Source organism: Gnatocerus cornutus, chromosome 3 (genome assembly GCF_029298725.1).
Source record: "Gnatocerus cornutus isolate USDA-ARS CGAHR chromosome 3, icGnaCorn1.1, whole genome shotgun sequence".
NCBI classification, from domain to species: Eukaryota; Metazoa; Arthropoda; class Insecta; order Coleoptera; family Tenebrionidae; genus Gnatocerus; species Gnatocerus cornutus.
Window position 1 is genome coordinate 13736941 of NC_142235.1, and position 25902 is coordinate 13762842.

A 25902-nucleotide genomic window follows, 5' to 3' on the forward strand; every position below is an offset into this window, starting at 1 on the left:
ATACAGAAACATGTTTATCATAATAAAATTTATTTCGATTAAAAAATCACAAAATCGGTAATAATTATAAAAATACATACATAATAAAAATGATTATAGAAAAAGCACGATACATAACTTAAGTACAGTAAAGTATTGCTACAATGAAGGCAAGGCGCTTTGACATTGTTTATTTATCACAACGATACATTTAAGCCACTTGTGCGTTCCATTTTTCTTTATGTTGGCCAAGACCGAAGCCTGTGTCGTAGTTACCTTTGGAAATAAACAGGCGCTTAAAATGGGGCATGCAGTATAGTAGGCCTTGGTTGTACGAGTATGAGTCCATCCTGCGAATAGAAAAGGTGGCTTTGAATAAACAAAAATGATGAATTTTTTAGAGGCGGCGGTGGATGAAATTGAGTTTGTACATTAAATTTTCAAGTTGCACATGTCTACTTGGATTTTAAAAATTTTATCGTGGGATTTCTGTTACAAAGGTGTCAATTTATTGGGTCTGGGATATAAAAGTGTCAAAGTTCAATTTTTTGTTAACGGTTTCATTTAAATTTGATTCAAATTCCAGGGGAACAGGGATGCCAACATTGTTACTCCAACATTACGGAAGTAAAAAACAATGAAAATGCAAGTTGAACCGACGGAATGAAAGTAGCCTTTGTTTAAAATGAAGCCTTCTAGACGTGTAATTCGTTATTGTTAACGAAGATCTTCCTTCTGCTCAGCTTTCATTTAAAAAGCTCCTTCTGTCGAAAAGATCTTCTTTCTGTTGAACTTTTATTCAAAAAACTCTTTTTTCTACTGAGCTTTCATTTAAAATTCTTTTCTTTCTGTAAAGCTTTCGTTAAAAAAGCTTTTCCTTCTACTGAGCTTTCACGTAAGATTTTTCGTCTGTTTAGTATTGGTTTTACCGTCTGCTGAGTTTTATTTTAGAAAGCTCTTGCGTTGAGGTTTCGTTTAAAAACTCGTGTGCTATGCTTTCATTTAAAAGCTCTCCTCTTTCTGCTATGTTTTCCTTTAAAAAGCTCAACCATTTGGTGAATTTTCGTAGATAAAGCTTTTGCTTCTATTGAACTTTTATTCAAATGCCTCTTTCTTCTACTTACTTACTTAATTCAAAAATCGTTTCCTTCTGCGGAGCTTTCGTTTAAAAAGCTGCTCCTTGTGTTGAGCTTTAGTTCAAAAAGCTCTCTTTTCCTTCTGCAAAGCTTTTATTTCCTTCTGGTGAGCTTTTATTAGAAAAGCCCTCTCTTCCTTTTGTTGAGCTTACATTAAAACCCGACCATATGCTAGACTTTCGTTCAAAAAGCTCTTCCTCGCACTGAGCTTTCATTTATTTTTTTTGTAAAGCTTTAGTTTTAAAAGCTCTTCGTTTGGCTGAGCTTGTATTTAAAAAGCTCTTTCTTCCTTCTGCTGAGCTTTGACTTAAAATGTTCGACCATCTGAAGAGCTTTTGTTCAAAAAGCTCTTCTTCTACTGAATTTTCATTTAAAAATCTTTTCCTTCTGTTGAGCTTTAGTTTAAAAAGGTCTCTCTTTCCTCTGCTGACCTTTCGTTAAAAAAGTTCTGCCTTCTGCTGGGCTTTCGTTCAAAAAGATCTTTCTTTTGTTAAACTTTTATTCAAAAAGCTTTTTCTTCTACTGAGCTTTAATTAAAAATCTTTTCCTTCTTTCCTTTCGTTTAAAAGCTGTAAAAGCTCCCTCTTCCTTTTGTTGAACTTACATTAAAACCCGATCATATGCTAGGCTTTCGTTCAAAAAGCTCTTCCTCGTACTGAACTTTCATTTAATTTTTTTGTTAAGCTTTAGTTTGACTCATTTGGCTGAGCTTTTATTTAAAAAGTTCTTTCTTCTCCGGAACTTTCATTTAAAAAGTTTTTTCCTCCCACTGAGCTTTAGTTTAAAAAGCTCTTTCTGCTGCTGAGCTTTCGTTTGTAATTTTTTCATCTACAGCCACTTTTATAATTTATTTATTTATTATTAAGATAACCCACAGTTAGAACTAGAGACTTTATAGTACACGCAGACATAACTAGATTCTGAGTATCTAGATAAGAGCAAAAGATGGCTTGAAAAGAAGTTTCTAGAAGTAGAATGCAGATCTAGAATTAGAATTCAGAGACGACACAAGACCAGAAGGATTTCAGAAAGAAATGAAACTATTGAACTCTAGAAGACCACAAGCTCTTGAAGAAGAAAACCTTAGACCCACCATCAGAGACTTACCTCAAAACGCAATGACATTCCATACATTTGAAGCAGTTTTTATGGTAGATGTGGTTATGTACTGAAATTTTTTCTAAAGGGTACACTCTGGCATTACAGCTCTCACACGTTTCGGTAACAGTCGGTAGCTCCTTAACGCCAACAAAAAATAAAATTAAAAAAAAATAAAATAAAAAGAGAAGTGAAAGTGCCCCTAATTGTCTTTTTTCTCTCAGGTAAAGTCAAACTCTTTCACATTTAAGTTTATTTATTTCACTCAGAAAATAAGAACATGATAAATTGGCACAGTTACATAATATTTCGTAAAAGATAAATAGACTAACGTCCGTTTTAAATAATATCTAAACTTCAGTAGCAACAAACATAGACAAACATCAAATAACAGTTTTTATAAAATTTACAAAGGAATTAAAAAACAAACTGATCAAATATCAAAAAGTTATAAAGATTCGAAGGAAGTACAACATTGATTTGGACAGTAAAGATCTCGCGTCTTTGTTTTCAGTACCTAAACCTATCAACTATTGTTATTAATAATAAAAGCCGGTAGAAACTTTATAAGAAATTGTCGATCGCTGTATTCTCTCACTGAAAAAACATCGGAAATCACTAATTTGTCATTGAACTAAATACACACATTACACATGCTTTGCATTCGTTAGTGCAAACGAAAAAAAAAAAACGTGTTAGAAAAAAGACAATAAAGGGCAACTCAAATGCACACCAAACTCACCACAAATCTATTCACTTTCACTTTCGGTTGTCTGTTCGCATCAGAACTCGTCTCTCTCATCGATTCGAACCGGGCGCGCAACCTACAAGAAATTATGTAACAAGAGCGTAAGTGCGCTTTTTTCGCGCGAGTACTCACGATTTCGTCGACTCTATCTGTGATTGTTCCTCTCCAAGTTCCTCGATTATATTCACGGTGCTGTTATTCTGCTCCCTTTTGATCTCATTCGCTTCCCAGCGCTCGAATTTGGCACGAAGTTGCTTGGCCCGCGCCGCCTTCTGCGCCTAAAAACAACCCAATAATTACTATTAACATCATCATGATTATTTACTTCGAGCAAGTCGGCATCTGTACATTGCGTGTTGTCCGGTTCGTCTTCCTCCGTTTCTTCTTCAGATCCGCTCTCTGCCTCGCTGCTGGACTCGGGCCGAGTTGGCTCTGGAGGCGGCGTGAAACATTTGAGGGGTTTGGGACCTGCAGGTTGGGGTTCTTTTGATAGTTCTTCCTCCATTTGGCGGAACTTGTTGAGCATCTTGGAGGCGGTGTGCGACTGCTTGGCGACCACTGAGTCGTCGACTAACTCCTCGGAGCGGACGATTTCCGGGTCTCTGTAGACGTCTCTGTCGGGGGTTGGCGCCTAGAAGGAAGTAGAAGTAGAAGTAGAAATAGCAAGGCGAGAAGGGAGAAGCACTGTCAAATGTCACAAAAAGCTAGAATTTATTGAAAAGTTGTGAAGTTTGCCATCTAGATCTATCTAAATCACATTCTATAGTTTCTAGGAGTGATAATTTTGATTAATCTAGATCTAGGATGTATCTTCAATTCATCTAGGCTCTGAATCTAAAGGCCCAAGAAGCACTGATTTTATAGAGTCCAACATTTCGCTTCTATGATTCATCTAGATCTGTCTGCATCATGTTTAGTTAAATTTTCTAGTTTCTTGAGTTTGAAATTTTCGCGATACTCAATGTTTATCTATATTTTAAATTTCTATATCTCGAACTTATCTAGAAATGTTAATTTAGATTCATCTAGATCTAGGATCTAGAAGTTTACGAATGATGAAAATTATGGTGGATTCTGTATATACCCTTTTTTAACTACTTCTAGGTATGATTCATCTAGATCTAGGCTGTATCTTCAATTGATCTAAGCTCTGCATCCAAGAGTCTATAAATGACTGATACTCTAGAATTTTCTAGATACTCTCATCCATGTGTATTCTATAGGTTTCTTTAGATCTAGAATTCATCTAAGCTTTGAATCTAAAGACCCAAGAAGCACTGATTCTATAGATTCCAACATTTCGCTTCTATGATTCATCTAGATCTATCTGCACCAAAATTAGTTAAATTTTCTAGTTTATTGAGTTTGAAATTTTCGCGATACTCAATGTTTATCTATATTTTAAATTTCTATATCTATAACTTATCTAGAAATGTTAATTTAGGTTCATCTAGATCTAGGATCTAGATATTTACGAATGACGAAAACGATTGTGGATTCTGTATATTCCCCCTTTTAACTATTATAGGTATGATTCATCTAGATCTAGGCTGTATCATCAATTCATCTAAGCTCTGCATCCAAAGGTCTATAAACGGCTGATACTCTAGAATTTTCTAAATGCTCTCATCCATGTGTATCCCATAGGTTCCTCTAGATCTAGGATTCATCTTCGATTCATCCAGACTTTGAATCTATAAGTTTACAAATGACTAAAATTATTGTATATTCGGTACATTCCTTCTTTTTATCTTCTAGATCTATTTCTTCAATTTTAGTTAAATTCTAAATCTAGATTCAGAAGCTACTAAAGTCCATCACTATTAAAATTCGTTGCACTTACTAGAGAACAACCTAAAACTGTAAATTTCCTAGATTTCAATGTATTTACCAACTCGTCTACAAACTTCAGAGCCTCCTAGGAAAATGTTTGTTCCCCGACAAAGAAACAAATTTGTGACAGTTGACAGCTTTGGATTCAACCAATAAGCAACACCAAAAACGACAGCAGTTAATAATTCGTTCCAATGCTGAAGATATACAGAGTGATTTCAAAAACCGTTTCACTATAACATCACGTTTTTAAAACCACTCTGTATCTTCTATTAGTTCAGTGCGAGTTAGCGCCATTGCTCCAAACGTTAGTCTTTTGTTTTTTTTTGTGTTTTAACCTTCACTTGTCCTTCTCGCGGCGGCGTTATTCTGAACGCCCTCCTCTGTTTTTCGGGCTCTTTATACGTCTCGAAAAATTTGAAACGCTGCTGTATATCCGCCGTCTGGATCTCAACATCATCGACGACGTTAGCCGACGACGACTTGACCGTGTCTTCCGTCGCTTGCCTCAGTATGTAACTCTTCAAATATGGCCGCCGTTACACGTAAGAAAAAATCAAAATGGCGTACTTACATCTCTGGCTTTCTTCACGTCGATTTTGGGCGTCACGACGGGGGTGAGTTGGGGTGGTTTGGAGGCGTGAGCGTCGAGTTCGAGGAAGAGGGAGCGCGACTTCTTGCTGATTTCTACGGGGAAAAGAGTTACTTGAGGTCCTTGTTGCGCAAACGACGATCTTACCGCTTTCGTACACTTCCTCTTCGCCGTCTTTGTCTCTGATGTCCCTCTCGTTTATCATTTCCCCTTTCTCGAAACGTTCTTTAAGGGATTTCGTGTCGCACGACTCGATGAGTTCCTTTCGGAGGTTGACGGACGACTCTGATTCCATCACAGCCTGTTGGTATGCTTCTTTCATGTTTTTTTGTTTTCCCTTTAACACACTTCGTAAGACAACTGGAATAGAATGAAGAAGATAAGTACCATGAAGAGTCGGTTTCTTATCGACTGTATCTCTTGCTTTCGTTCTTCTCTTCGCTCGTCCCTGGCGGTCAATTGGTCTCCTTGTTCCCATTTGCTTTTAACGTCGGACATTCCGGTGAAGTGGAAAGGTTTCTCTTTCTGCACTCTTTTGGCGCGGATGAGATCGGCATCTTCACCTTCGATGCCGTCGTCTTCTTCTTCTTCTTCCTCGGAGGAGCTCTCCTCGATGGGGATGCCGTTGAGGGACTCGTCGGCCACGCCGATGTCCATTCCTTTAGACTGAAATCTAAACAAGTTTTCTGGGTTAAAAACTTGAATTAGCCACAACCTAAACACCTTAAATTTCAAAACTTTCGTTCTAAAAACTGGAACTAGCAAGGACTGAAGCCTAGACAATGTGTTCAAAGTGTGTCTGGGAACTAGGCATTACATAAAGTACTATAACCTTGGTTTCTATCAGAAGTAAAGATCTAAACATCTCTAGAAACTGAAGTTAAACCTAAACCTTAAAACAATACCTGGCAACCCCGAAATTTTAAAAAAGAAACCTAGACAATGTCAATTTTAGATCTGACCTGACGTCCTTGAAATCTTCTACAAATCTAGACTACGGAGAAAGTGACGTGCAAACTTTGACCATCTTGTAAAGCTATACCTAGGCATTGAAAACCTGTGAATTTGACGATTTGAAACTCAAAAACCTAAATTTGAGCCTTAACTTAACTAATTAATTCACTAAAACTCTTCTTTTCCGGATCAAATCGTATAGAAAGCTTCGTGAATTAAACCTTAGGCTTCTGGCAAATTAAAAACGGCAAAAAAGAAGTCTATGCAAACCTTAACGTTTGGTTAACGTGTAACCTGACATAAATAATTTCTCACTTTCTAGTTTAAAAACAAAACCTATTAAAGAAAAAAGCCAAGACGATGACACTGCTGTTGAAATTCAAAATCCTTTCAATTTTCACACAAACCTGGGCTACAAAGCATTTTAAAATTTTGAAACCTGGGAACTAGGCTTTCGAATATTCAACCTAGACTATAGAAAAACAAAAAATCTCTAGAAATTAAACGTTACAACCTAAAACTTAAAAGCAACAATAACTGACTGAAAACAACTACAAACGGACAACCTAGATATGAGGAAAAAGAAATCTGAACAATTACATCTCCTATATAAACCTAGACTAGGGAAAAGGTGACTCGCATTCTGACCATGTAGTAAGCATATACCTAGACAGGAAATAGGGTTTAAATCTAGCAAAACCTAGAAATTAGACGATTTGAAACCCAAAAACCTGCCGCCTCACAACCTAAAAGCCTTATATTTTGACAGTTTCAACTGTTAAAAATTATTAAATACGAATATACAGGGTGGGCCAACGAAAACGAAACAGAGGCGTTTTGAAGCACTTACCGGTGGAATTTCAAAAAACGCTGAGACCGGTCAATTTTGGTTGTGAGGGGGACACACAACACACGTATTTTCAACTTTTTACAGTCAGCTCCCTAAGAGGGGTGAAATTAACTCATTTCATTTTTAAAGATAGGCATAGGACATGGCACCTTTTTTGAAAGGTCCATTGAAGACCTTTACAGTGATATAATATTTTTTTTATTTCTAAGCCCTATAAAAATTTTTTCGAAAACGAAACTTTGGCGTTTTGAGGCACTTACTGGTGGAATTTCCAAAAATGCCGAGACAGGTCAATTTTAGTTGAAAAGGGGACACACAACACACGTATTTACAACTTTTTGCAGTCAACTCCCTTTGAGGGGGTGAAATTAAGCCCTTTAATTTTTAAAGATAGATATAGGACATGGCACTTTTTTTGAAAAGCCCATTGAAGACCTTTACAGTAATATATTTTTTTTTTATTTGCCATTTTTGTTAGAATGTATTTTTCAACTTTGGGGTAATTTCCACCCTGTTGATAAGGTTATTCTAAAAAATACAAAATTGCTATTGTTTTTGAAATAAAATGTACGTATTTTAGTGCTATACATGCCTGGTTATGTTGATAGATATGTACATAAATTCATCGCAACTGTTTAGTGCTAATATTTTTTTATAGAGGTTAGATAGAAAAAAAAAATTCTATCATTGTAAATGTCTCCAATGGGCCTTCAAAAAAAGTGCCATGTCCTTTACCTACCTTTAAAAATTAAAGGGGTCAATTTCACCCCTCATAGGGAGTTGACTGCAAAAAGTTGTAATTACATGTGTCGTGTGTGTCCCTCACATCTAAAATTGACCTGTCGCGGTGTTTTTTGAAATTCCACCAGTTAGTGCCTTAAAACGTCCCAAATTCGTTTTCGAATATTTTTTTATAGGGCTTAGAAATAAAAAAATATTAATATTACTGTAAAGGTCTTCATTGGGCCTTTCAAAAAAAAGCGCCATGTCCTATACCTATCTTTAAAAATTAAAGGGGTTAATTTCACCCCTCAAAAGCAGTTGACTGCAAAAAGTTGAAAATACGTATGTTGTGTGTCCCCCTCACAACTAAAATTGACCGGTCTCAGCGTTTTTTGAAATTCCACCAGTAAGTGCCTCAAAACGCCTCTGTTTCGTTTTCGTTGGCCCACCCTGTATATTAAAGTAAAAAACCTAGGTGATGTGTACTGCTATGTTGAAACCTAAAATTTGGGCTAAAAAAAATTGATAAGTAATAAATTTTGGAACCTAAGAACTAGGCTTAAAAAAATTCAGAACCAACTTTAAAACCTAGACTAATAGGAAAATCAAAAAGTTTAAGCTTAAATACTTTTTAAGTTGAAAAGTCTTAAAATAATTGAAAACAAATACAAAACCCTCCAAACATAACTGACAACCCAGAAAAGCCTATTTCAATCCTTAAAAACCTACTAGACAGAAACAATGGTAACCTGGGTCAAAAAACCTAATTAATTTTCATCACTTACTTCGCTAATTTTGACAAGATCGAAGGCGACCTCTTGACATTGACAGCAGTTCGTTCCTCACTTGTTTCCGTGCTCTGCTGTTGCTCGAAGACTTGGAAGCGTTCTTTAACGTTGAGACTGTGAAGTTCTTCCAAACCCAGGTCTGGTTTATCACTCGCTGTCAACATCGAAACAAATGACCAACAATACAACAAAAACACTAAAGATTAGTCATAAAAAAACGGTTAAAAAATTAAAAACATAAAACGGAGAGCCTCTATGACATTGTCAAAATGACAACAAAGCGACTGGATTATTCAATTAATTTGTTATTGAAAGTAGACATGTAAACTAATAATGAATTTCAAATCACTCAATTAAAGTGGCGCTGATTTGAATAATGGATTTCTTTTCAATTAGGACCGCCACTGGAGATAACAGGTAATCGATCGACAGTGGAAATTTGGGCCCACGTAAGTGGTGATTAAAATTGAATTGAGGGTTGACAGGGGACGGAAAACAATCTGGTACGGGCAACATTTTATGAATAAATAATAACAAAGCTTCATCGGTTTCCGGCAGAATCGCAGGAACAGGGTACCAGTTTGAGGTTATCTCATGACAGAAATGTCAAAACGGAGGTACCAACCAAAGTCCCTATATCTAATAAAAAGGACTTTGGGTACCAACTTTTAGAAAAGCGCAAAGCCTACTAGATTATTAGTTCGGTGCAACTAAAACGTGCAGACAATCGAAATCTCATTAGTTCAAACTCGCATTGGTTTAATAGTTATTTGCAAAACAAGCCCACACTTTATCTCTGACTACCTCTAACAACATCAGGAGGTAATTCCACCGGTTGACTTTCCCGAATAATCAACTCAGGTTTTCTAGGCTTGGCTGAAAACAGCAGCAATCTCAACAATTCGATCGGAAATATCAAAGAGACACGCAGAGTCATTTACTTACGAGGAGTGTCGTCTTCTACTGCTTTCGGGGTGAATAAGGCTTTGAAATGGGGCTTGCAGTAAACCGTTCCTTCATTACTCTGATATGTATCGACACTGAAAAAACGAATTAATCAAGGAATTGAGGGGATAATCGTATTACTTACTTGAGTTGTTTATTGCACTCGGCGCACCGGAAGCAGTTCTTGTGCCAGACGGCTTTTTCTGCTTTGATTTGTTCCATTTGAAAGACGGCTTTGCCGCAAGAGCGACAGTTGGAGGTGTCGACTTGAGCGCCCTAGAAGGACAAAATGAGGAGATTTGTACCAAGATCGTGGTAATTTGTTTACAACTGAGATAGTACGCAAACATTCTACAGATGAGCGCCGCCTTAATAGCCCCATTTATTGATAAAACTAATTGCAGCTCATTAGAGAAGTCAATAATAGTGGACTATTAGAACATTAAATTCATCCTATTTTATCTGATGCTGTGTTTATAGTAATAAAATGTTATGTTGGCACTAGTTAGTGGGATTTTAAAGATTTCTGGTTAAATGGAAACTCGTCCAAATGTCAAAACAAATTTTTAGTGCGGTTCTCAATGATTTAAAACAGACTCAGCCTGAGTCTGAGGTTAAAATTAGTAACATTCCGAAAGTTTAATTGTTGTTGTCATCACTTCAAATTATCGCGTTCTCAGGTTGGCGCTTTCTAGAATTCCCGGTTGCGCAAATTGAACGTAGCTTAAAAATCTCAATTCTTACAATTTTAGTGAACTCGAACTTCTGCAAATCGAATTTTCCACTTTATTTTCGGTTATGGGGTTTTCAAATTGGAACATTTCTCGGGTTTTAAGCAGTGAAGATTTGAAAACTTTCCAATTAGGACTATTGACAACCGATTTTCCATTTTTAATTTGCAAATTTTGACATTAGGAATATTTTATTTGTTAAAATTGTCAATTTCTCAAGTTTGAAGCAGTGAAAGTTTAATATTTTCAAGCTTAAATAACTGGTGTTGTCATTACCTTAAAATGTCAAATACTCAAATTACCAATTTGAATATTAAAGTAATTTTTATCCTCATGGTCACTGCTAAATGACGTAGATTTAAAATATCGCGTTTTCAAAATCTCGCTGCTCAAAAATACAGTTTCTCAAATTAAAAATTATCAGCCCAAATTTTCAGGTTTGTTTTTAAAATCTTAAATTCTCAAATTTCAAGTTAAATTAAAAAATCATTTTTAAATCTCGGAATTTTCATTTTCCCGAATTTTAAAAATCGAAATTTAATAGTTTTCTGTTAATCTTTAACTTACTTTTTGACATTAAAATTGCAGGTTTTCATCTGTTAAAATTTCCAATTTCTCAAATTTGAAATAGTGAAAATTTAGTATGTTCAAATCATCACATTTTCAAATATTCACTGTTCTGAATTCCCAGCTTCTGAAATTTTCAACATTGAAAGTTTCTTTCAATAAAATTTTTACAGTGAAAAATACAAGTTTCATCCAATTAAATAAGTAATTTTTGCAATTTTTCTTAGAAATCTTAGTTACTCAAATTAATTGCGAGAGTAAAAGTGGAATTTTATCAGTTGAAATCTTCATACTGTCAATTTCTAACTTCACAAATTCGCATTTTCTCAAAATTCAGGTCATTTTTAAAGCTTGATTTTGACTGCGAAATGAAAGTTTTTACACTTTAAAGTGAGCGATTTCTCAAATTTTAAAAAACCAAAGTTTAGTTTATAATAATTTCATAATTCACTACTTCAAATTTTCACATTACGTAGTCGTCATTTTCAAAAAGTAAAACTTCAAATTAAAGTGACGCAGATTAAAATTTTCAAAATCTCATTTTCACGAAAATGAAGAAAAAAAGTTTTATAGATTCAAAATATAGTAGGATCAAATCGACAAATTTTCAAATATTCATTTTTTGGAATTCCAAATTCTGAAAAAATCACGAACAAAAATCCCTAAAATCCAATAATTTCGAAAAAACAACTTCTAAAGTGTCATTACTTCAAATTCTTACAATCAATAAACAGAAAAGACATTTTGTCAAATTTTCAGTGTCTTAAATTCTCAATTCCTCAAATCAAGTTTCTTCATTTCAAAAAACAGCACTTAAACTAAATTAAATTATTTATACAACTGTTAAAACTTCTACATACTTTTCAAATTCCCAAGTTTTCATTTTACATAATTCCCAATTTTAAGTAAAAATTTCATTGTATCGTCATTTTGTATGTTCATTTTTGAAAAGTTTAGTTAGTGAAATTTTAAGTAATTTTTAGCTCGACTTTGTCAATCCCATTGCATCAAATGTTCATAATTGTAACAATAATTAGTAACAATTTCTCATTTCATCAAATTTTCAGATCCCAAAAAGTGCATTCTCTCAAATTTTCAAATATTAATTTTTCAGAAATCCCCTTTTTGGTACATTTTAAGCGAATTTTATTAATATCAATATTAAAGACTCGCAATCTGTCAAATTCTGAGAAATTCACTGATAAAAATCCCCAATTTCTGGAAAATCCAACAGTGAAATTTTATCATTTCGTAAAAACAGTCATTACTTCAAATCCTTACAATTCCGAAAAAGTTTCATTGCTCCAACACCGCACAATTTCAAAATTTCAGTGGTTTCAATAAACGCCAAAAACCAAAAAACTTACGTTGAATTTCTCTTGTGCTTTGGACGAATCCGACGAGCGAATATGAAGAACATTTTTCTTCTGCAACGCATCGAACTTGCTGAAGCTGGACTTCTGCAAAACAAGCTAACGATAAGAAAAGAACGACACAATCACAAAATAGACAATTTCAATTTTCGTACATGAAAAATCTCGACGTATTCGGCCATTCTCACTGACTAAATGAACAAGACTCCAGTTGTATCGAACTGATATCAATAGAGTTTGCACGATTAATATTTACTTCGGCGAACCAAGTTAACAAATGAATCATTTTCGGGGAGGAGGAAAAAGCAAAGCAAAAAGCTATTAGGAGTAGATTAAGGAAAATTAAAATTGTCTATGATAAGTATAGACTTACCACATCTACGGTTTTTTTTGTACTACTATGTCCAATGTTGGAATGAAACTTTTCTCTCTATGGTTAGTGCACCATGCAAGAACACATGCAAAAAACTACATGTTAGTAGCCTGAAGGATTTAGTTCCACCAGCGAAAAAGTATAGTTCGTAACACTTTCGCTGAGGGGCTATAAAACCAAGCTCTTACCAATGCTCGTACTGAGACTCCAGAGAAGACGTTTTCAATGAGTTTGTTAGAGGCGTTCATAGCATCGGACAAAGATTTAGTACGCTATTCGACAAAATAATAATAAAAAAAATAAAAAAAAACATGCAACTAAAAGGAAGTGAGGCGATTTTACATGACAGTAAAAGCGCCTCAAGCAAAACAAGCCTTACCGTTCTATCATTACGGTTACTTTCTTTGACTTCTCCAATTTTAGTTAAGTCTCCAAAACTCCTACACTGAATGCGAACAAAACAAAATTAAGACATGCGCCAGGACGTACAAAAGCAAATGCTAAAACAATAATTAAAAAAAAAGAAAAAGCGCTTACCAAACTTTTCACATTAACGTTATAATACGATTCCATGTTATCATTGTTAGTTCCGTTCTAAAAAAACAAAAGTTAATAGAAAAATAAAATAAAAAACTAAAACCCGAAAAAGGAGGACAAAACGCAGCGACTTACGACTGAGATGTTTTCTTTCTCCTCTTTTCTGGATTTTTTGGACTTTTTCTTTTTCAGGCCTTTATTGTCCGACGAGTGGGTCTCGACCGTGGTGGTTTCTACATAGGATTCAGTCACTTGTGTGCTCTAAGGGTGAAATAATAAGACTAAATAAAAAAGAAATGAAGGGTGAGGCGGCGTTAAAATCGTTTTTTCAGATTCGAACCGGTGACAATTCTAAGTTTTGACGAACTTTCATAAAACCGAAGTCCCAATTTCCCGAGGCAATTATAACTAATGAAATTTTGTAATTTTTCCTCTAATGTCGTCAGTTCAAATCTCCATTCCCTCAATCATTTATAAATATCGCGAAACCGCCCGTTCCGAGTTTAACGCCTTGGAAATTAATCGTTAAATAAAACCAGCATGCCACGACAACGCCCAAACAAATGACTTACGACTGTGCTTCAACGTTGCCAGATCGCTCTTACCTCTTCACCTTCGAACTTGTTAATCTGCTTCAAAATATCAACACCTTTCGTTTCTTCATAAACATCTTCAGGAACTTTAACGTCATCGACTTCGTCGCTTTTGCTTCCTCCGTTTTCCTCAACTTCTTCGTTATTGTCATCGTCGATCACTTCCCGTAATTCCCCGACGTTTTGGTAAATCACTTCGTCTTCATTCTCGTCTAAATCTTTCAAATTCTCGTAAATATTCTCATGGACGTCTTTTAGATTCTCATAAATCGCGCATTCTTGTTTTAAAAATTCCGCTGTATCGCTTTGTTGCTTCAGAAATTCGGTGTTTTCATAGACGTTCTCTTCGGGTTCGGGTTCCTTCGGCGGGCTGTCGCCATTGGTGGATTCCCTTCGGAACCCTTTCAAGAAGTCGATGTTTTCTTCAGAGGGCGTGAGCATCGGTGACGTCACAGTTTGGGTAAAAAGAAGACACGATCCGACATCTGTCGACAAGAACATTCGATCTTTCGCTGACTTCACTTCACTATCCTCTTTAACGTCACACAGATCGGTTAAAGTGAGGTTAGGCCGTTCGGAAACCCGATCATCCCCGACATCTTCATAGACGTCGTCGTGATTGGTCGGTGACTGACATGAAGTTATCGCCATGTCGATGTATTGGTCCGTTTTTTCTACGATTTCAGTCTTATTGGTTTGGTGTCCGACATTTTCATAGATGCTATCTTCAGTTTGATGATAGCCGTTTTGTTTTTGGATGCCATTTGTTTCTATAGGCTCTTCGTAATAATTTTCTTGCTCGGCTTTAATGAAATCTTCATTGATGGAGTTTGGTGTGACGTTATCGTCAGTTGGGTCCGAGCTTTGGAGGTCATCCTGAAAACTGAAGTTAGTAACACACAAAACATAGCTGTTATGATAATTAGAAATTCTTCCGAAGAAATCGACAATGATCGATGTTTAGGGAAGAAAGTGCAAGTGGTAAGAAGAAAGCAACACACTTGGCTCATGCATTTTTTTAGTCTCATGTTAAATTCTTCCATCAGTGCTTCTTCCAGGTTCTCGTCGGTTTCACTTACTATTCTGGATTTCTTCACGGTTTCTGCCATCTGAAATGAAGAAAACTCAATTACTTTTCTAGACCTTTAATTTTCATTTCTCAAAATCTCAGTTGTTCAAATTCTTTTTGTTTTTGTTTGCAGGTTTTCAATGTTCAAAAATTTCTATTCCTCAAATGCTAAGAAATTTGACACAATTTCAAAATTTCTCAATTCCTCAACTCCTGAGAAAGTAGTGCTCAATTGTTGAAAACGGCATTTTCTCAAATTTCCACCAAAAAAATGCCAAAATATGCAAAATTCTCACTGTCTAAAATTCAAAACTGTTCAAATTCCAAGAAATTTAACAAAATTAAGTTTCCCAATTGGTAAAGCTGTATTTCTCAAATTCTTACCACAAAAATTCAAATTTTTTACAATGATTATAAAAGTTTCTGGTGTGACTTCAAATTCTCAAACTCCCACTGTCCGAAATAATCAAATTCCTTAAAGCCTTAAAAAATTGAAGACCATTCTAAATTTCTCATTTTTTATTTCCTTAAATTTTCATTTACAAAAATTAAAATTGACTGTTAAGGCCTTCAAATTTTTATTGTCTAAAATTTTAAATTGCTCAAATCTCAAGGAATTTAATAAAATTTCGATATTTCTCCAGTTAAAAAAACATTTTCATCAAAAAAATTTCAATTTCTCTGCAACAGTTGAAGCAGTTTCTGGTAATACTTCAAATTCTCAGTGAATAAAGATCTCAATTCCTCAAATATTCCCCATAATTCCAAAATTTCTCGATTAACTCAAATTTTCATAAAAAAAACGAAATATTTATACGACTATTACAGCTTCAAATTTTCAAATTCCAAAAATCTCACCATCCAAAACTCCCAATTTTAAGTAAAACAAAATTAAACGTTGTAAGCATCGTATGGTCAAAAGTTAAATTTTGAAAAGTTTAGTTACAGAAATTTTGAACAAACGGAAGCCATTTTTAGCTTCATCTTTGTCAATCTCATTATATCAAAGGTTCAAAATTGTAAAACTAACGAAATTTCAATTCATCCAATTTTTAGTTTCCAAAAACTATGTTTTCTCTGGTTTCCAGTGTCTAAAATTCTCAATATCTCAAATTTCAACTTAGAATCTCAACTGAAAAATCAATGATAATCTCGTAGGTTCGAATATTCAAATCTCCAGTGTACTTTAAGCAGTAATACTAAAATAGGTTAAATCATTGCCAATTTTATTAGCTAAAATCTTCATACTCCATAATCAACCTTAACAGAATAACAAGCAGTTCACTGTTCTCAAAAACTGCACTGACTCAAAATTTTAAGAGTAATAAATACCTACCTACAAGTTTGAACTTAGATTTTTGAATTCCCAAGTTTTAAAATCTACATTTTCTTAAATTTTTAGTAATGAAAGAAATTTCTGAACAATTTTTGATTTTTGATTTTGATCTTCAAATCATCAAATTCTCAAATTTTCAGTATCCAAAAAAGCATTAAAATCTTAAATTTATTAATCGGTAAAATTTAAAAAAGAATGAAATTTCAGTTAAGAAAATTTGATTCTCAGTTTCTCGAATTTCATATTGAAAGTTCAAAATGAACGAAAATCTTGGTAAAAATAACTTCGAAAATGTCACTAATTAATTTTTTTTTTTTTTTAAAGATTCATTGGTTCAAAATCCCACAATTTTAAATATTCACTTTAAGTGGTTTCAATGTGATCAATGCGGTAGAATTACAATTGAACGACACAGATAAACATTGCGAAATAAAAAAACGTGTAGAATGTAGGAAAGAAGGAAAAACCCGATTAAAAACTTGGAAACTAGAAAAAAAGTGAGAGATAACGAGCGTAAATCAATTAAAACAGGAAACTAAACATAGATAACCTAAAAACATCGAAATTGAAAAATGACAAATGAATAATTTTCCATGAACTATCGAAAGGCCTTGCATTTTTTTCGCTCATGACCTGATTTCCTGTATTCACACTAATCATAATCATATTTATTTATAGAGAGATAAAAATGCAATAAACCGATAAAGCTCCTCGAAATGAACAAAAGCGGAGGTTTCCCTGATTTTCGGCGGTTTTGTTTATATTAAAAACGATGACATACTAAAACCACACAAACTAAACTGAGCTCCATTTAATCTCTCCTTTAATCCCATCCATCGCCAGTGGTGTAAAACAACAATTTACGTCATTGCCTTAAAAACCGCACGAGTTTAACGTTACTTGAAACATAAAACTAGACCAAGAATAAACAACTGAAACGTACATTTAAGGATTCATTAAATTAATTAAAAGAAAAGATAAAAATCTTCGGATTTACGCAACACAAACCACAAGCAACAAACTAACAGGAATCTCATTCAGAAAATTCGGAGATTAAGCTATGAACATATTAATTATCGTCGTTTCGGTATTAAAATTGTGCATTTTGTTCAGTAATTAGTTAAGTGGAGCATAGTTATTTAAATTTGGCGCTTTACGGATTGCATAATTACGTCAAGTCGGCTTAGCAGGACGTGGTTAAAACCAACAAAACCAGAACCAGTTTCGCCACTTTGGCATTCATCTTTGAGTATCTGGCGGTGATTGCGATTAAAAAAAGGAACGACGTTTCCTGTGAGTGCTGGACAGGAAGAGGGGATATAATAAACTGACCGACAAAAGTTAAGGATATTTATTCTGAGGTGACTTTTAAGACGGTTTTAGACTATTGGCAAACGGTCATGAATGTAGTAAAATGTTTATGAGTGCAATTAGAAAATGCATACACAAAGGTGGTCCAAAAGAGTGTGAGAAGGAAGTGAAATAAAATCGAAAATTAACACAAAAATTAATATTTTTTAAAAAAATTTGAAGAAATAAAATTGCAAACCTCGGTTGCGCCTCGGTTTGTATACAATTTTATTCACAACGACAACAAAAACGCAAAACGGCTTCCAACTTTCTAAAATGAATCAAAGGAAAGAAATTTGAAAATTTAAAACCATTTCAAGTTTCTTTTTGTTTTCTCAATTTTTCACAAACAAAATTTCTTGTGACCGTCATGACTTCAAATCCTCATTGTCTAAAATTCAAACTTGCTCGAATCCCAAGAAATTTGAAACAATTTCGATGTTTCTCAATTTTAAAAAAGGTGTTTTCTCAAATTTTCATCAAAAAGTTTAAAATTTCTTTAATTTAATTTCTTTATTTTCTCATATTTTCATTAAATAAATATAAAATTTCATTACGATTGTTGAGAGAATCTGTGGTGAGACTGAAAATTCTCAATTTCTGTGTAAAATTCAAACTTGCTCAAATACTAAGAAATTTTCTCAAATATTCACCAAAAAAATATTATTTCTAATAAAACTTCAAATTTTCAAACGCCCGCTGTCCAAAATTGGCAATTCCTCAAATACTGAAAGAGTTTAACACCAGTTCTAAATTTATCGTATTTTAAAAAAATTTCAAAATTTCTTCCAAAAATATTAGTTTAAAATTTTCTTGTGGCTGTTAAGAGAATCTCTGGCGAGACTTCAAAGTCTCACTGTCCAAAATTCAAAATTGCTCAAATTTAAAAAAATTCAACACAATTTCAAAACTTCTCAATGGTTAAAAATTGGACTTTTTCAAATTTTCACCACAAAAATTAAAATTTTGCTCTAGAGTTGGAGGAGCTTCAAATTCTCAAACTCCCACTGTCCAAAATTGTCAATTTCTCAAATCCTTAAAAAAATTAACACCATTTTTAAACTTCTCATTTTATTTTCTCAAATTTTCATTGAAAAAAAAAATTAAAATTTCCTTGTGACTGTTGAGACTTCAAATTCTCAAATTCTCATTTTTTACTGACGAAAATTTTGAGAAAATTGCTGCTACTACTTCAAATTTTTATTTTCTTAAATTCTCACAAAAAAAATTCTATGCAATTGTTAAATTTCTATGAATTCAATTTCTAAAATTTCCGCTGTCCAAAATTGCCAGTACCTCAAATCCTTGAAAAGTTTAACACCATTTCTAATTGTTTATATTTTTAACTTTCTCAAATTTTAAAAAATTGACTGTAGAGACTTCAAATTCTCATTGCCTAAAATTCAAAACTGCTCGAATAGCACGAAATTCGGCACAAATTCGATATTTTTCAAGTAAAAAAAAAAACGCATTTTTTCAAATTTTCATTAAAAAATTTGAAATATTTATACGACTGTTAAATCTTCAAAATCTAAAAATCTCATTGTCCAAAACTCCCGTTTGAGTAAAAATATGATGCTGTAAAGCAGTTTATCGTCAATTGTTCAATTTTGAAAAGTTCAGAAATTTTGAACAACAAAAGTCGTTTTTACCTTACCTCGATCTCATTACATCAAATGTTCATAATTGTAAAATTAACCGATTCTCATTTTATCAAATATTCAGTTTGCAAAAAACGCTTTTTCTCTAATTTTCACGTTTTCAAAATTCTCAATTTCTCAAATTTTCATTCACAAAAATTTTGAGTAAATTGCTGCTACTACTTTCTCAAATTCTCACTAAAAAAATTAAAATATCTCTGCAATTGATGGAATTTTTGGCGAGACATCAAATTGCCATTTCCTCAAATCCCTAATAAATTTAACACCATTTTTAAATATCTCATTTTTTGTGTTTCCGCAAATCTGTTATTACTTTAAATTCTTATTGCCTAAAATTCAAAATTGCTCAAATCCTAAGATATTTGATACAATTTCGTAATTTCTCAATTAAAAAAAAAGAACGTTTTCTCAGTTTCCAAAATTTATCAAACAAAAAAATTAATAAACCTCGGCTACACCTCGGTTTGCATACTATTTTATTAAAACCAAGGCAAAAAAATATAAGAGCTCATTTTCCAATTTCCATTTTTAAAATTTTCCCAGATCAAATATTAAAATTTTTTTGAAAAAAAATACAGACCACAAAGAAAATAAAATTACGTCTAAAAACAATAGGAGTGTGAGAACAAAAAATAAATAAAAACAAAAGAATACTAAAAAAACAACAATAAAAACGAGACCCAAAGGATAAAAACATGAACAAATATAAAAAAAGCAAGGAAGAGAGAAAGAGAAAGAAACAATAAAAAGAAGAAAAAAAGCTTCAAACTGAAGAAATCAATAAAAAAAATAGAAACAAACAATGAAAGCAAAAGAACTCAAAATAAGGAAGAAAAACAAACTAAAAAAATTGAATAACGATAAAAAAAATGAAAAGACGAAACGATTAAAACGAGGAAAAACTTCAGAAACTAATCAGATAATCCAAAAACAGATGACTAATAAATTCGACGAACAACCGTTGCATTTCACACATGACCCCACTTCCTGAATGAACACACAATTACCAAATAAAGCCCGGAAAAGCAATAAAACAATAAATAACTGCCAATGAAAGTGTTAGAAACAAATTGAAAGTAAGAACCGCCATATTGTACGCCATCTTTAATATCCCTAACTTTTGTCGGCTTTTATATTTCCAGCCCCCAAAGACAATGCCACCATCGTACGATAACACTAATCACTGTTTGCCTACATTTTATTGACAACCTCGTCATGCTCGACTGCAGAAACCCGATAAAGATTACTGATGTTTACACTACTTGAGCGCGCACGATTTGTAGAGATATTCGTGATTCACTACTTAAAATTTACATGAATCATCCGTGTTTTATTCAAATCGAATGATTTCAGCGTCCATCACGTTCGAAGGAATTTTTGTAAAACAAAGTGGGACACTGATTAACATTGCAATGTCGAAGTTTTCCCTTGGAAAATTCACGTCTTTTTCTTGTCTTTTTAAAAGAGAAACTCGTCCCTGTCTTAAAAATCCAAGTCGTGCTTTTCACGGATGTGATTTCCGAATGCGTTTCGAATGTTATCAGTCACAATCACTAGAGCATTGCAGATGGGCGTTCTGCAGCGCTATTGTTGTAAAATTGCTAGTGTTAATTTATGATTATTGCTGTAGAGCGAAGTTTGATAACGAAACGCGAGACGAATTTTATTGCACGTTCGGTTGGAATTTGGCAGAGCGCGCGGCATTTCATACCGCCGACACCTCCTCACATCGCCGGAATTCGGAAAACTTGTCATAATCGTTGGATTTCTCACAAATCTGACTGCGCAGTTGGTACGACTGTTTGTTAAACGATTGAAATTCAAAGCCGCACTGCCGTTTTCCCAATCTGGCCGAAAACCACTTAGCCCATCCGGCGTCGCATTCCAAATAAAAATCTTGACCGATATAGAAGTGGCGTTAAACGTCACAGTTACCTAGTGAAACAAAAGAATGTGGGGTCATTTAAAAATAACCGCGAAGCTTCGTCCTCGTTTTTTTCCACCGTCTACCACCTGGAGGCTCGAAAAAAAGGCGACCCGGCCGAAAATTATGAGTAAAACCGGAGAATCATCTCTGAATAACAGACGAACGCAATTTCAAACATCCAAGCACAGGCTATTTTCGATGGTGAATCGTGAATCAGATATAGAACGGTGAACTCGACTGTACCTGGGCGTTAATCATAACAATTCGTTCTCGAAAATTCGGAGTTTATGGATTTGTGATGCCGATAAAATTGTGAGAGAACGTTGTTTGGGAGATAAAAAAGCGATCGTTCATCTTTCAGTTGGTGATGAACGGAAACGCAGCAGATGCACATGTTGAAGAAGTGAGTTCTGGGAGGCGCACAACATTTGCATTGTATGGATGAGACGGATCAAGATTTTCATTCATAATCGAATGCCATTGTACTGGAACTGAAGAGGTTTAACGGAGAGAAACGGGTCGAAATTGATGAGGTTTCGGACGGGAAAGGAAAATTGATTTGTTTTTCTTTGTCTGTTTACATTTTCACTGAAGACTTAAGACTTACAAATCGTAAATTGCGATTTCTAAGGAGTAAAAATTGTATTTCAGGACGCGGACGTCATAAATCTTATGCACTGCGAAGATGTTTACAATTTTTATCTTATTGCAATAAAGAATTAAATCCATTTATCTCGTTATTGTTTGTACAATGAATGTCTGTTTGTTCAAAACGTTTCATTATTTGCGCCATATATAAAATTCGTCTACAAAACAAAATTCTTTCTGCATTTTTTCAAGTTCTCAAACAACCACAAATATCTGCGTCTAATTTTAAAACTGAAGAATTCTTGATACGAAAACTGGAAACTGAAAAATATTCATAGAAGGACCTGGAGACTAATACACTTACCGAACTGTGACGTATAAAAATAGCAACGAAGTGTATAATTGGAACTGGAATTGTTGGAATTCATACAATATAAATAGATGCTTATAATCTTAAGGTAATCTTGTTTGGTGTTTTAGAGAGCTGTTGACATGTTTTATCATTTTTTGTACATATCTAAGCAGTTTATTGACAATTTTTGGACTCCCAAATCCCTCCAATGTGGGGCGATGCGGCAGGAATAAAATGCCACCTCAAAAAATGCGTGCATGCGTCTAATTAAAATTTCATTGTCAGCTCGATTTACGTTAGCTGTCGCAGCAATTATACAAATTTTCGCAACTTCTTCGCACGGGAAGTTCCTGGCCAGAAGCCACCGGAAACCTCATCGCTCGCTATCAATCTGTCGGTGCGATAACTCAGAAACCAGCCCAAAAATGTTCCACTGAATTCGTTTCTTCAATTACTACCAACATGATGAAGCAAAACCGCGCTCAAAACTCTAGTGAAATGCAACAAGGCGCTGCGGTAATTAAGAAAATAACGAAACAGGAATTGTATTATTTAAGCGGCACAAACGATGTTGAAAGTCTTCGGATTCGAGGCATGTGTTGGCGGAGCTAATAGTACTGAAAGTGCGATTAAAAATGAAAATTAAAATGGTAATTTAGCGAGAGGAAATCGGACAGAAAAGTCAAACCGCGTACGTGAAAGCCAGTTCGAACATCTTATTATTGGTAGGCGATTAAATTTTATTAGCTTCAACCAAAACAGTTGCGGGTTTATGGCCGCCGGAGGTAAATATTTCCGAAATGCGATCGGATTTTGACTTTTTGTGGCGGTGTTGGCGGGCGGAAAAACAAAAGATGGTCACGGCTGTTAAGTTTGCGGTTATCAGCGGACAGTTTATTAATGCGTTCATTAGATTGGCGTTTTTTGTGTCGATAGGCCTAGAAGTGGCAGTTCACGCTCGAGGAAGAGCAGTTTTTGCGCGTTTCGAGAGCTGCTAGTTTCAATTTTAAAACAGTTGATATTTCCAATTCATTTAGAGAATAAAATTTTCATTACAAAAACTGCAGGTTTTGGTTCATTTTTTAGTTTACCAGGGCGAAATTTAAAGGAAACAAAAAATTTCAGTTCCAAAAATTTTATTTACAGAGTTTTCAAGCTTTCCACATTTACAAAAATTACAAATTTTCTAATTAACAGATTTTCAAACTTTTCGTAAATATTTACTTTTAAAAAGAGTAAAATTTGACCTACAGATTGCAAAACACAAATCTTTATTTACAAAATTACAAATTTTCTAGTTGCCAGATTTTAATACTTATGAACTTTTAGTTCGAAAGGATTTAATTTGACCTACAGATTTAAAAACAGAAATTTTTATTTTCTAAATTACAAATTTTTTATACCAGATTTACTGATTTTTGTAAATTTTTAGTTCTTAAGGATTCTATTTGACTTACAAATTACAAAACAAACTTTTATTGAGAAGATTACAAATTTTCAAGTTGCCTGGTTTTAATATTTTTTGTAAACTTTTGGTTCTAAAGAATGTAAATTTACCCTACAGATTAAAAAACAAAAATTTTCGGGAGTTGCAATTTTCATTTACGAGATTACAAACTTTCTAGTTGCCAGATTGATATTTTTTGTAAACGTTTAGTTCGAAAAGATTTATTTTGACCTACTGATTAGAAAACAGAAATTTTCATTTATAAGATTACAAATTTTCTAATTGCCAGATTTTGATATTTTTTATAAACTTTTAGTTCGAAAGGATTTAATTTAACCTACAGATTACAAAACAAATATTTTTATTTATAAAATTACAAATTTTCTAGTTACGTCAGGTTTTTGTAAAATTTCAGTTCTGAAGGATTCCATTTGATCTACAGATTACAAAACAAATTGAAATTTTCAGACATTGGAATTTTCATTTACCAAATTACAAATTTTCTAGTTGCCAGATTGATATTTTTTGTAAATTTTTAGTTCGAAATGATTTAATTTGATCGACATATGTATTACAAAACAGATATTTTTATTGACAAAATTACAAATTTTTTAGTTACCAAATAGTCAGCTTTTGTAAAATTTCAGTTCTAAAGAATTTCATTTGACCTACAGATTACAAAACAGAAATTTTCAGACAATGGAATTTTCAGTAACAAAATTACAAATTTTCTAGTTGCCAGATTTTGATATTTTTTGCAAACTTTTAGTTCGAGAGGATTTAATTTGACCCAGAGATTACAAAACAGATATTTTTATTTACAAAATTACAAATTTTCTAGTTATCAGACTGGCAGATTTTTCTAAATTTTTAGTTCTAAAGGATTCCATTTGACCTACCGAATACAAAACAGAAATTTTTAGACAGAGGAATTTTTGTTTACAAAATTACAAATTTTCTAGTAGCCAGATTTTAATATTTTTTGTGAACTTTTAGTTCAAAAGAATTAATTTGTCTTATAGATTATTATTATTATACAAAACAGACGTTATTAGTTTTCAGTTTTTCAAAATTGGCCGATTACACAGGAGAACTTTCAATCTGTCGGAGTATAGATTTTCACCTTCCGTAATTTTTAATATTCGAAATTTTCAGTTTAGCAGTTAACAAAATTCGGTCCACACATCAAAATATGCCATTCAAAATTTCCAAATTTTTTCATATTTAAAGTTCCAAATTTGCATAAAAACAAATGAATTTTTTTCGTTGATCGCAAAATTCACTTCTTCCCCTTGACGCATAAAAAGCTGTCCTCTCTAACGTCAACCTCGGTCAATTTTCCACCAATCCCATAACGGGTAGATCCCCGTTCCAATTCTTATTGGAATTTAAACCAATAAAATTCCAATAAGGCAACGCAACGAATTCTAATAGGAAACTAGTCCAAATTACGACATTTTCGACTTTTTTATTCAAATTTAGCGCCGTCACGGCCATTTAAACACGTGCCATGTTTACGAACAACCAGTTTTACCTTATATGAAAATAAACAAAATTAAGAGCACCGAAAAAATTACATCCAAAAAAGGTCAATCCACTCTGAATACAACTTAATTATTGTTATTATTATTATTTGAATTGTCTGAGTCACTCTCGCTTTTGGCAACAAAAAAATCCCTAAAAAAACTAAATTCTGCGACTGGGTCATTAACTCTGAGATCAACAAACTCTGTTTAAGTATGCAACAAAATCGGACAACATTCGCATAAAAAAATCGCGTTTTCGAATAGAAAAGTGCGATCAAGAGAGGCTCTGACGAGGTCAGAATGTCGTTTGTTTGAGGCCGGCAGGTCAAGTAGCCGTGGAATAATGCAACGCTTGCTTGACTGTTTTACAATATAGCGCAAGCACAGCCTCCTGCATGATTCCGGTTTGCAAATGTTACGTTCAAAAGGCACCGAATTCCGCACAATTTTAGAAAGCCAACTGGCTACCGTCCAAATTCCACCAAATCGCGGATAAAGGGGTGAGAAAAAAAATCAAGTCGCCGGTGCAACGATCAATGACATATCAGACGACTTGATTAGGGCTCACCCCCACACCCATGATAAAGCGAGGGGTGAAGGGGCGCAGCCCCCTCACCCCCCCTAGTCACTCACCTTTAATTATAAAATAAATTCCTTTGATTGATTTGGCACGACACTGCTATTTATGCAAAACGACAACAACCCAACGCACTCACTCCACGACTAAAAACCAGAAATTTGATACTGAAATAAGCTATTTATAAAAAAGAGCGCATGCGTGGTGGAGTCGGCTTTTTTTTCCGGAAAACTGTCGGAAAGTGCGGAA

At 33.9% G+C, this 25902-nt stretch overlaps 1 protein-coding gene across 9 annotated transcripts; it reads right to left on the reverse strand.

Annotated features, from left to right (window-relative positions):
• Window positions 1-13: 13 nt before the first annotated feature.
• On the reverse strand, window positions 14-25902 carry LOC148177228 (uncharacterized). 9 transcript variants are annotated; one of them, XM_088032459.1, is made up of 22 exons: window positions 25710-25899; window positions 14900-14929; window positions 13833-14696; window positions 13363-13488; window positions 13228-13284; window positions 13070-13135; window positions 12879-12962; window positions 12691-12747; window positions 12312-12404; window positions 9792-9922; window positions 9647-9741; window positions 9506-9577; window positions 8699-8855; window positions 5774-6059; window positions 5534-5723; window positions 5369-5481; window positions 5133-5315; window positions 3287-3592; window positions 3094-3239; window positions 2956-3037; window positions 2223-2353; window positions 14-329 (listed from the first exon to the last, which is right to left on the reverse strand). In XM_088032459.1, the coding sequence occupies exons 2-22, from the start codon at window positions 14927-14929 to the stop codon at window positions 191-193; spliced, it is 3408 nt and encodes a 1135-aa protein (XP_087888585.1). In that variant the 5' UTR covers window positions 25710-25899; the 3' UTR covers window positions 14-190. The 9 variants fall into 9 exon arrangements, with proteins under 9 accessions (XP_087888585.1, XP_087888583.1, XP_087888587.1 ...); XM_088032457.1 differs by having other exon boundaries at window positions 14822-14929; XM_088032461.1 differs by lacking the exon at window positions 5133-5315 and having other exon boundaries at window positions 14822-14929; window positions 25710-25902.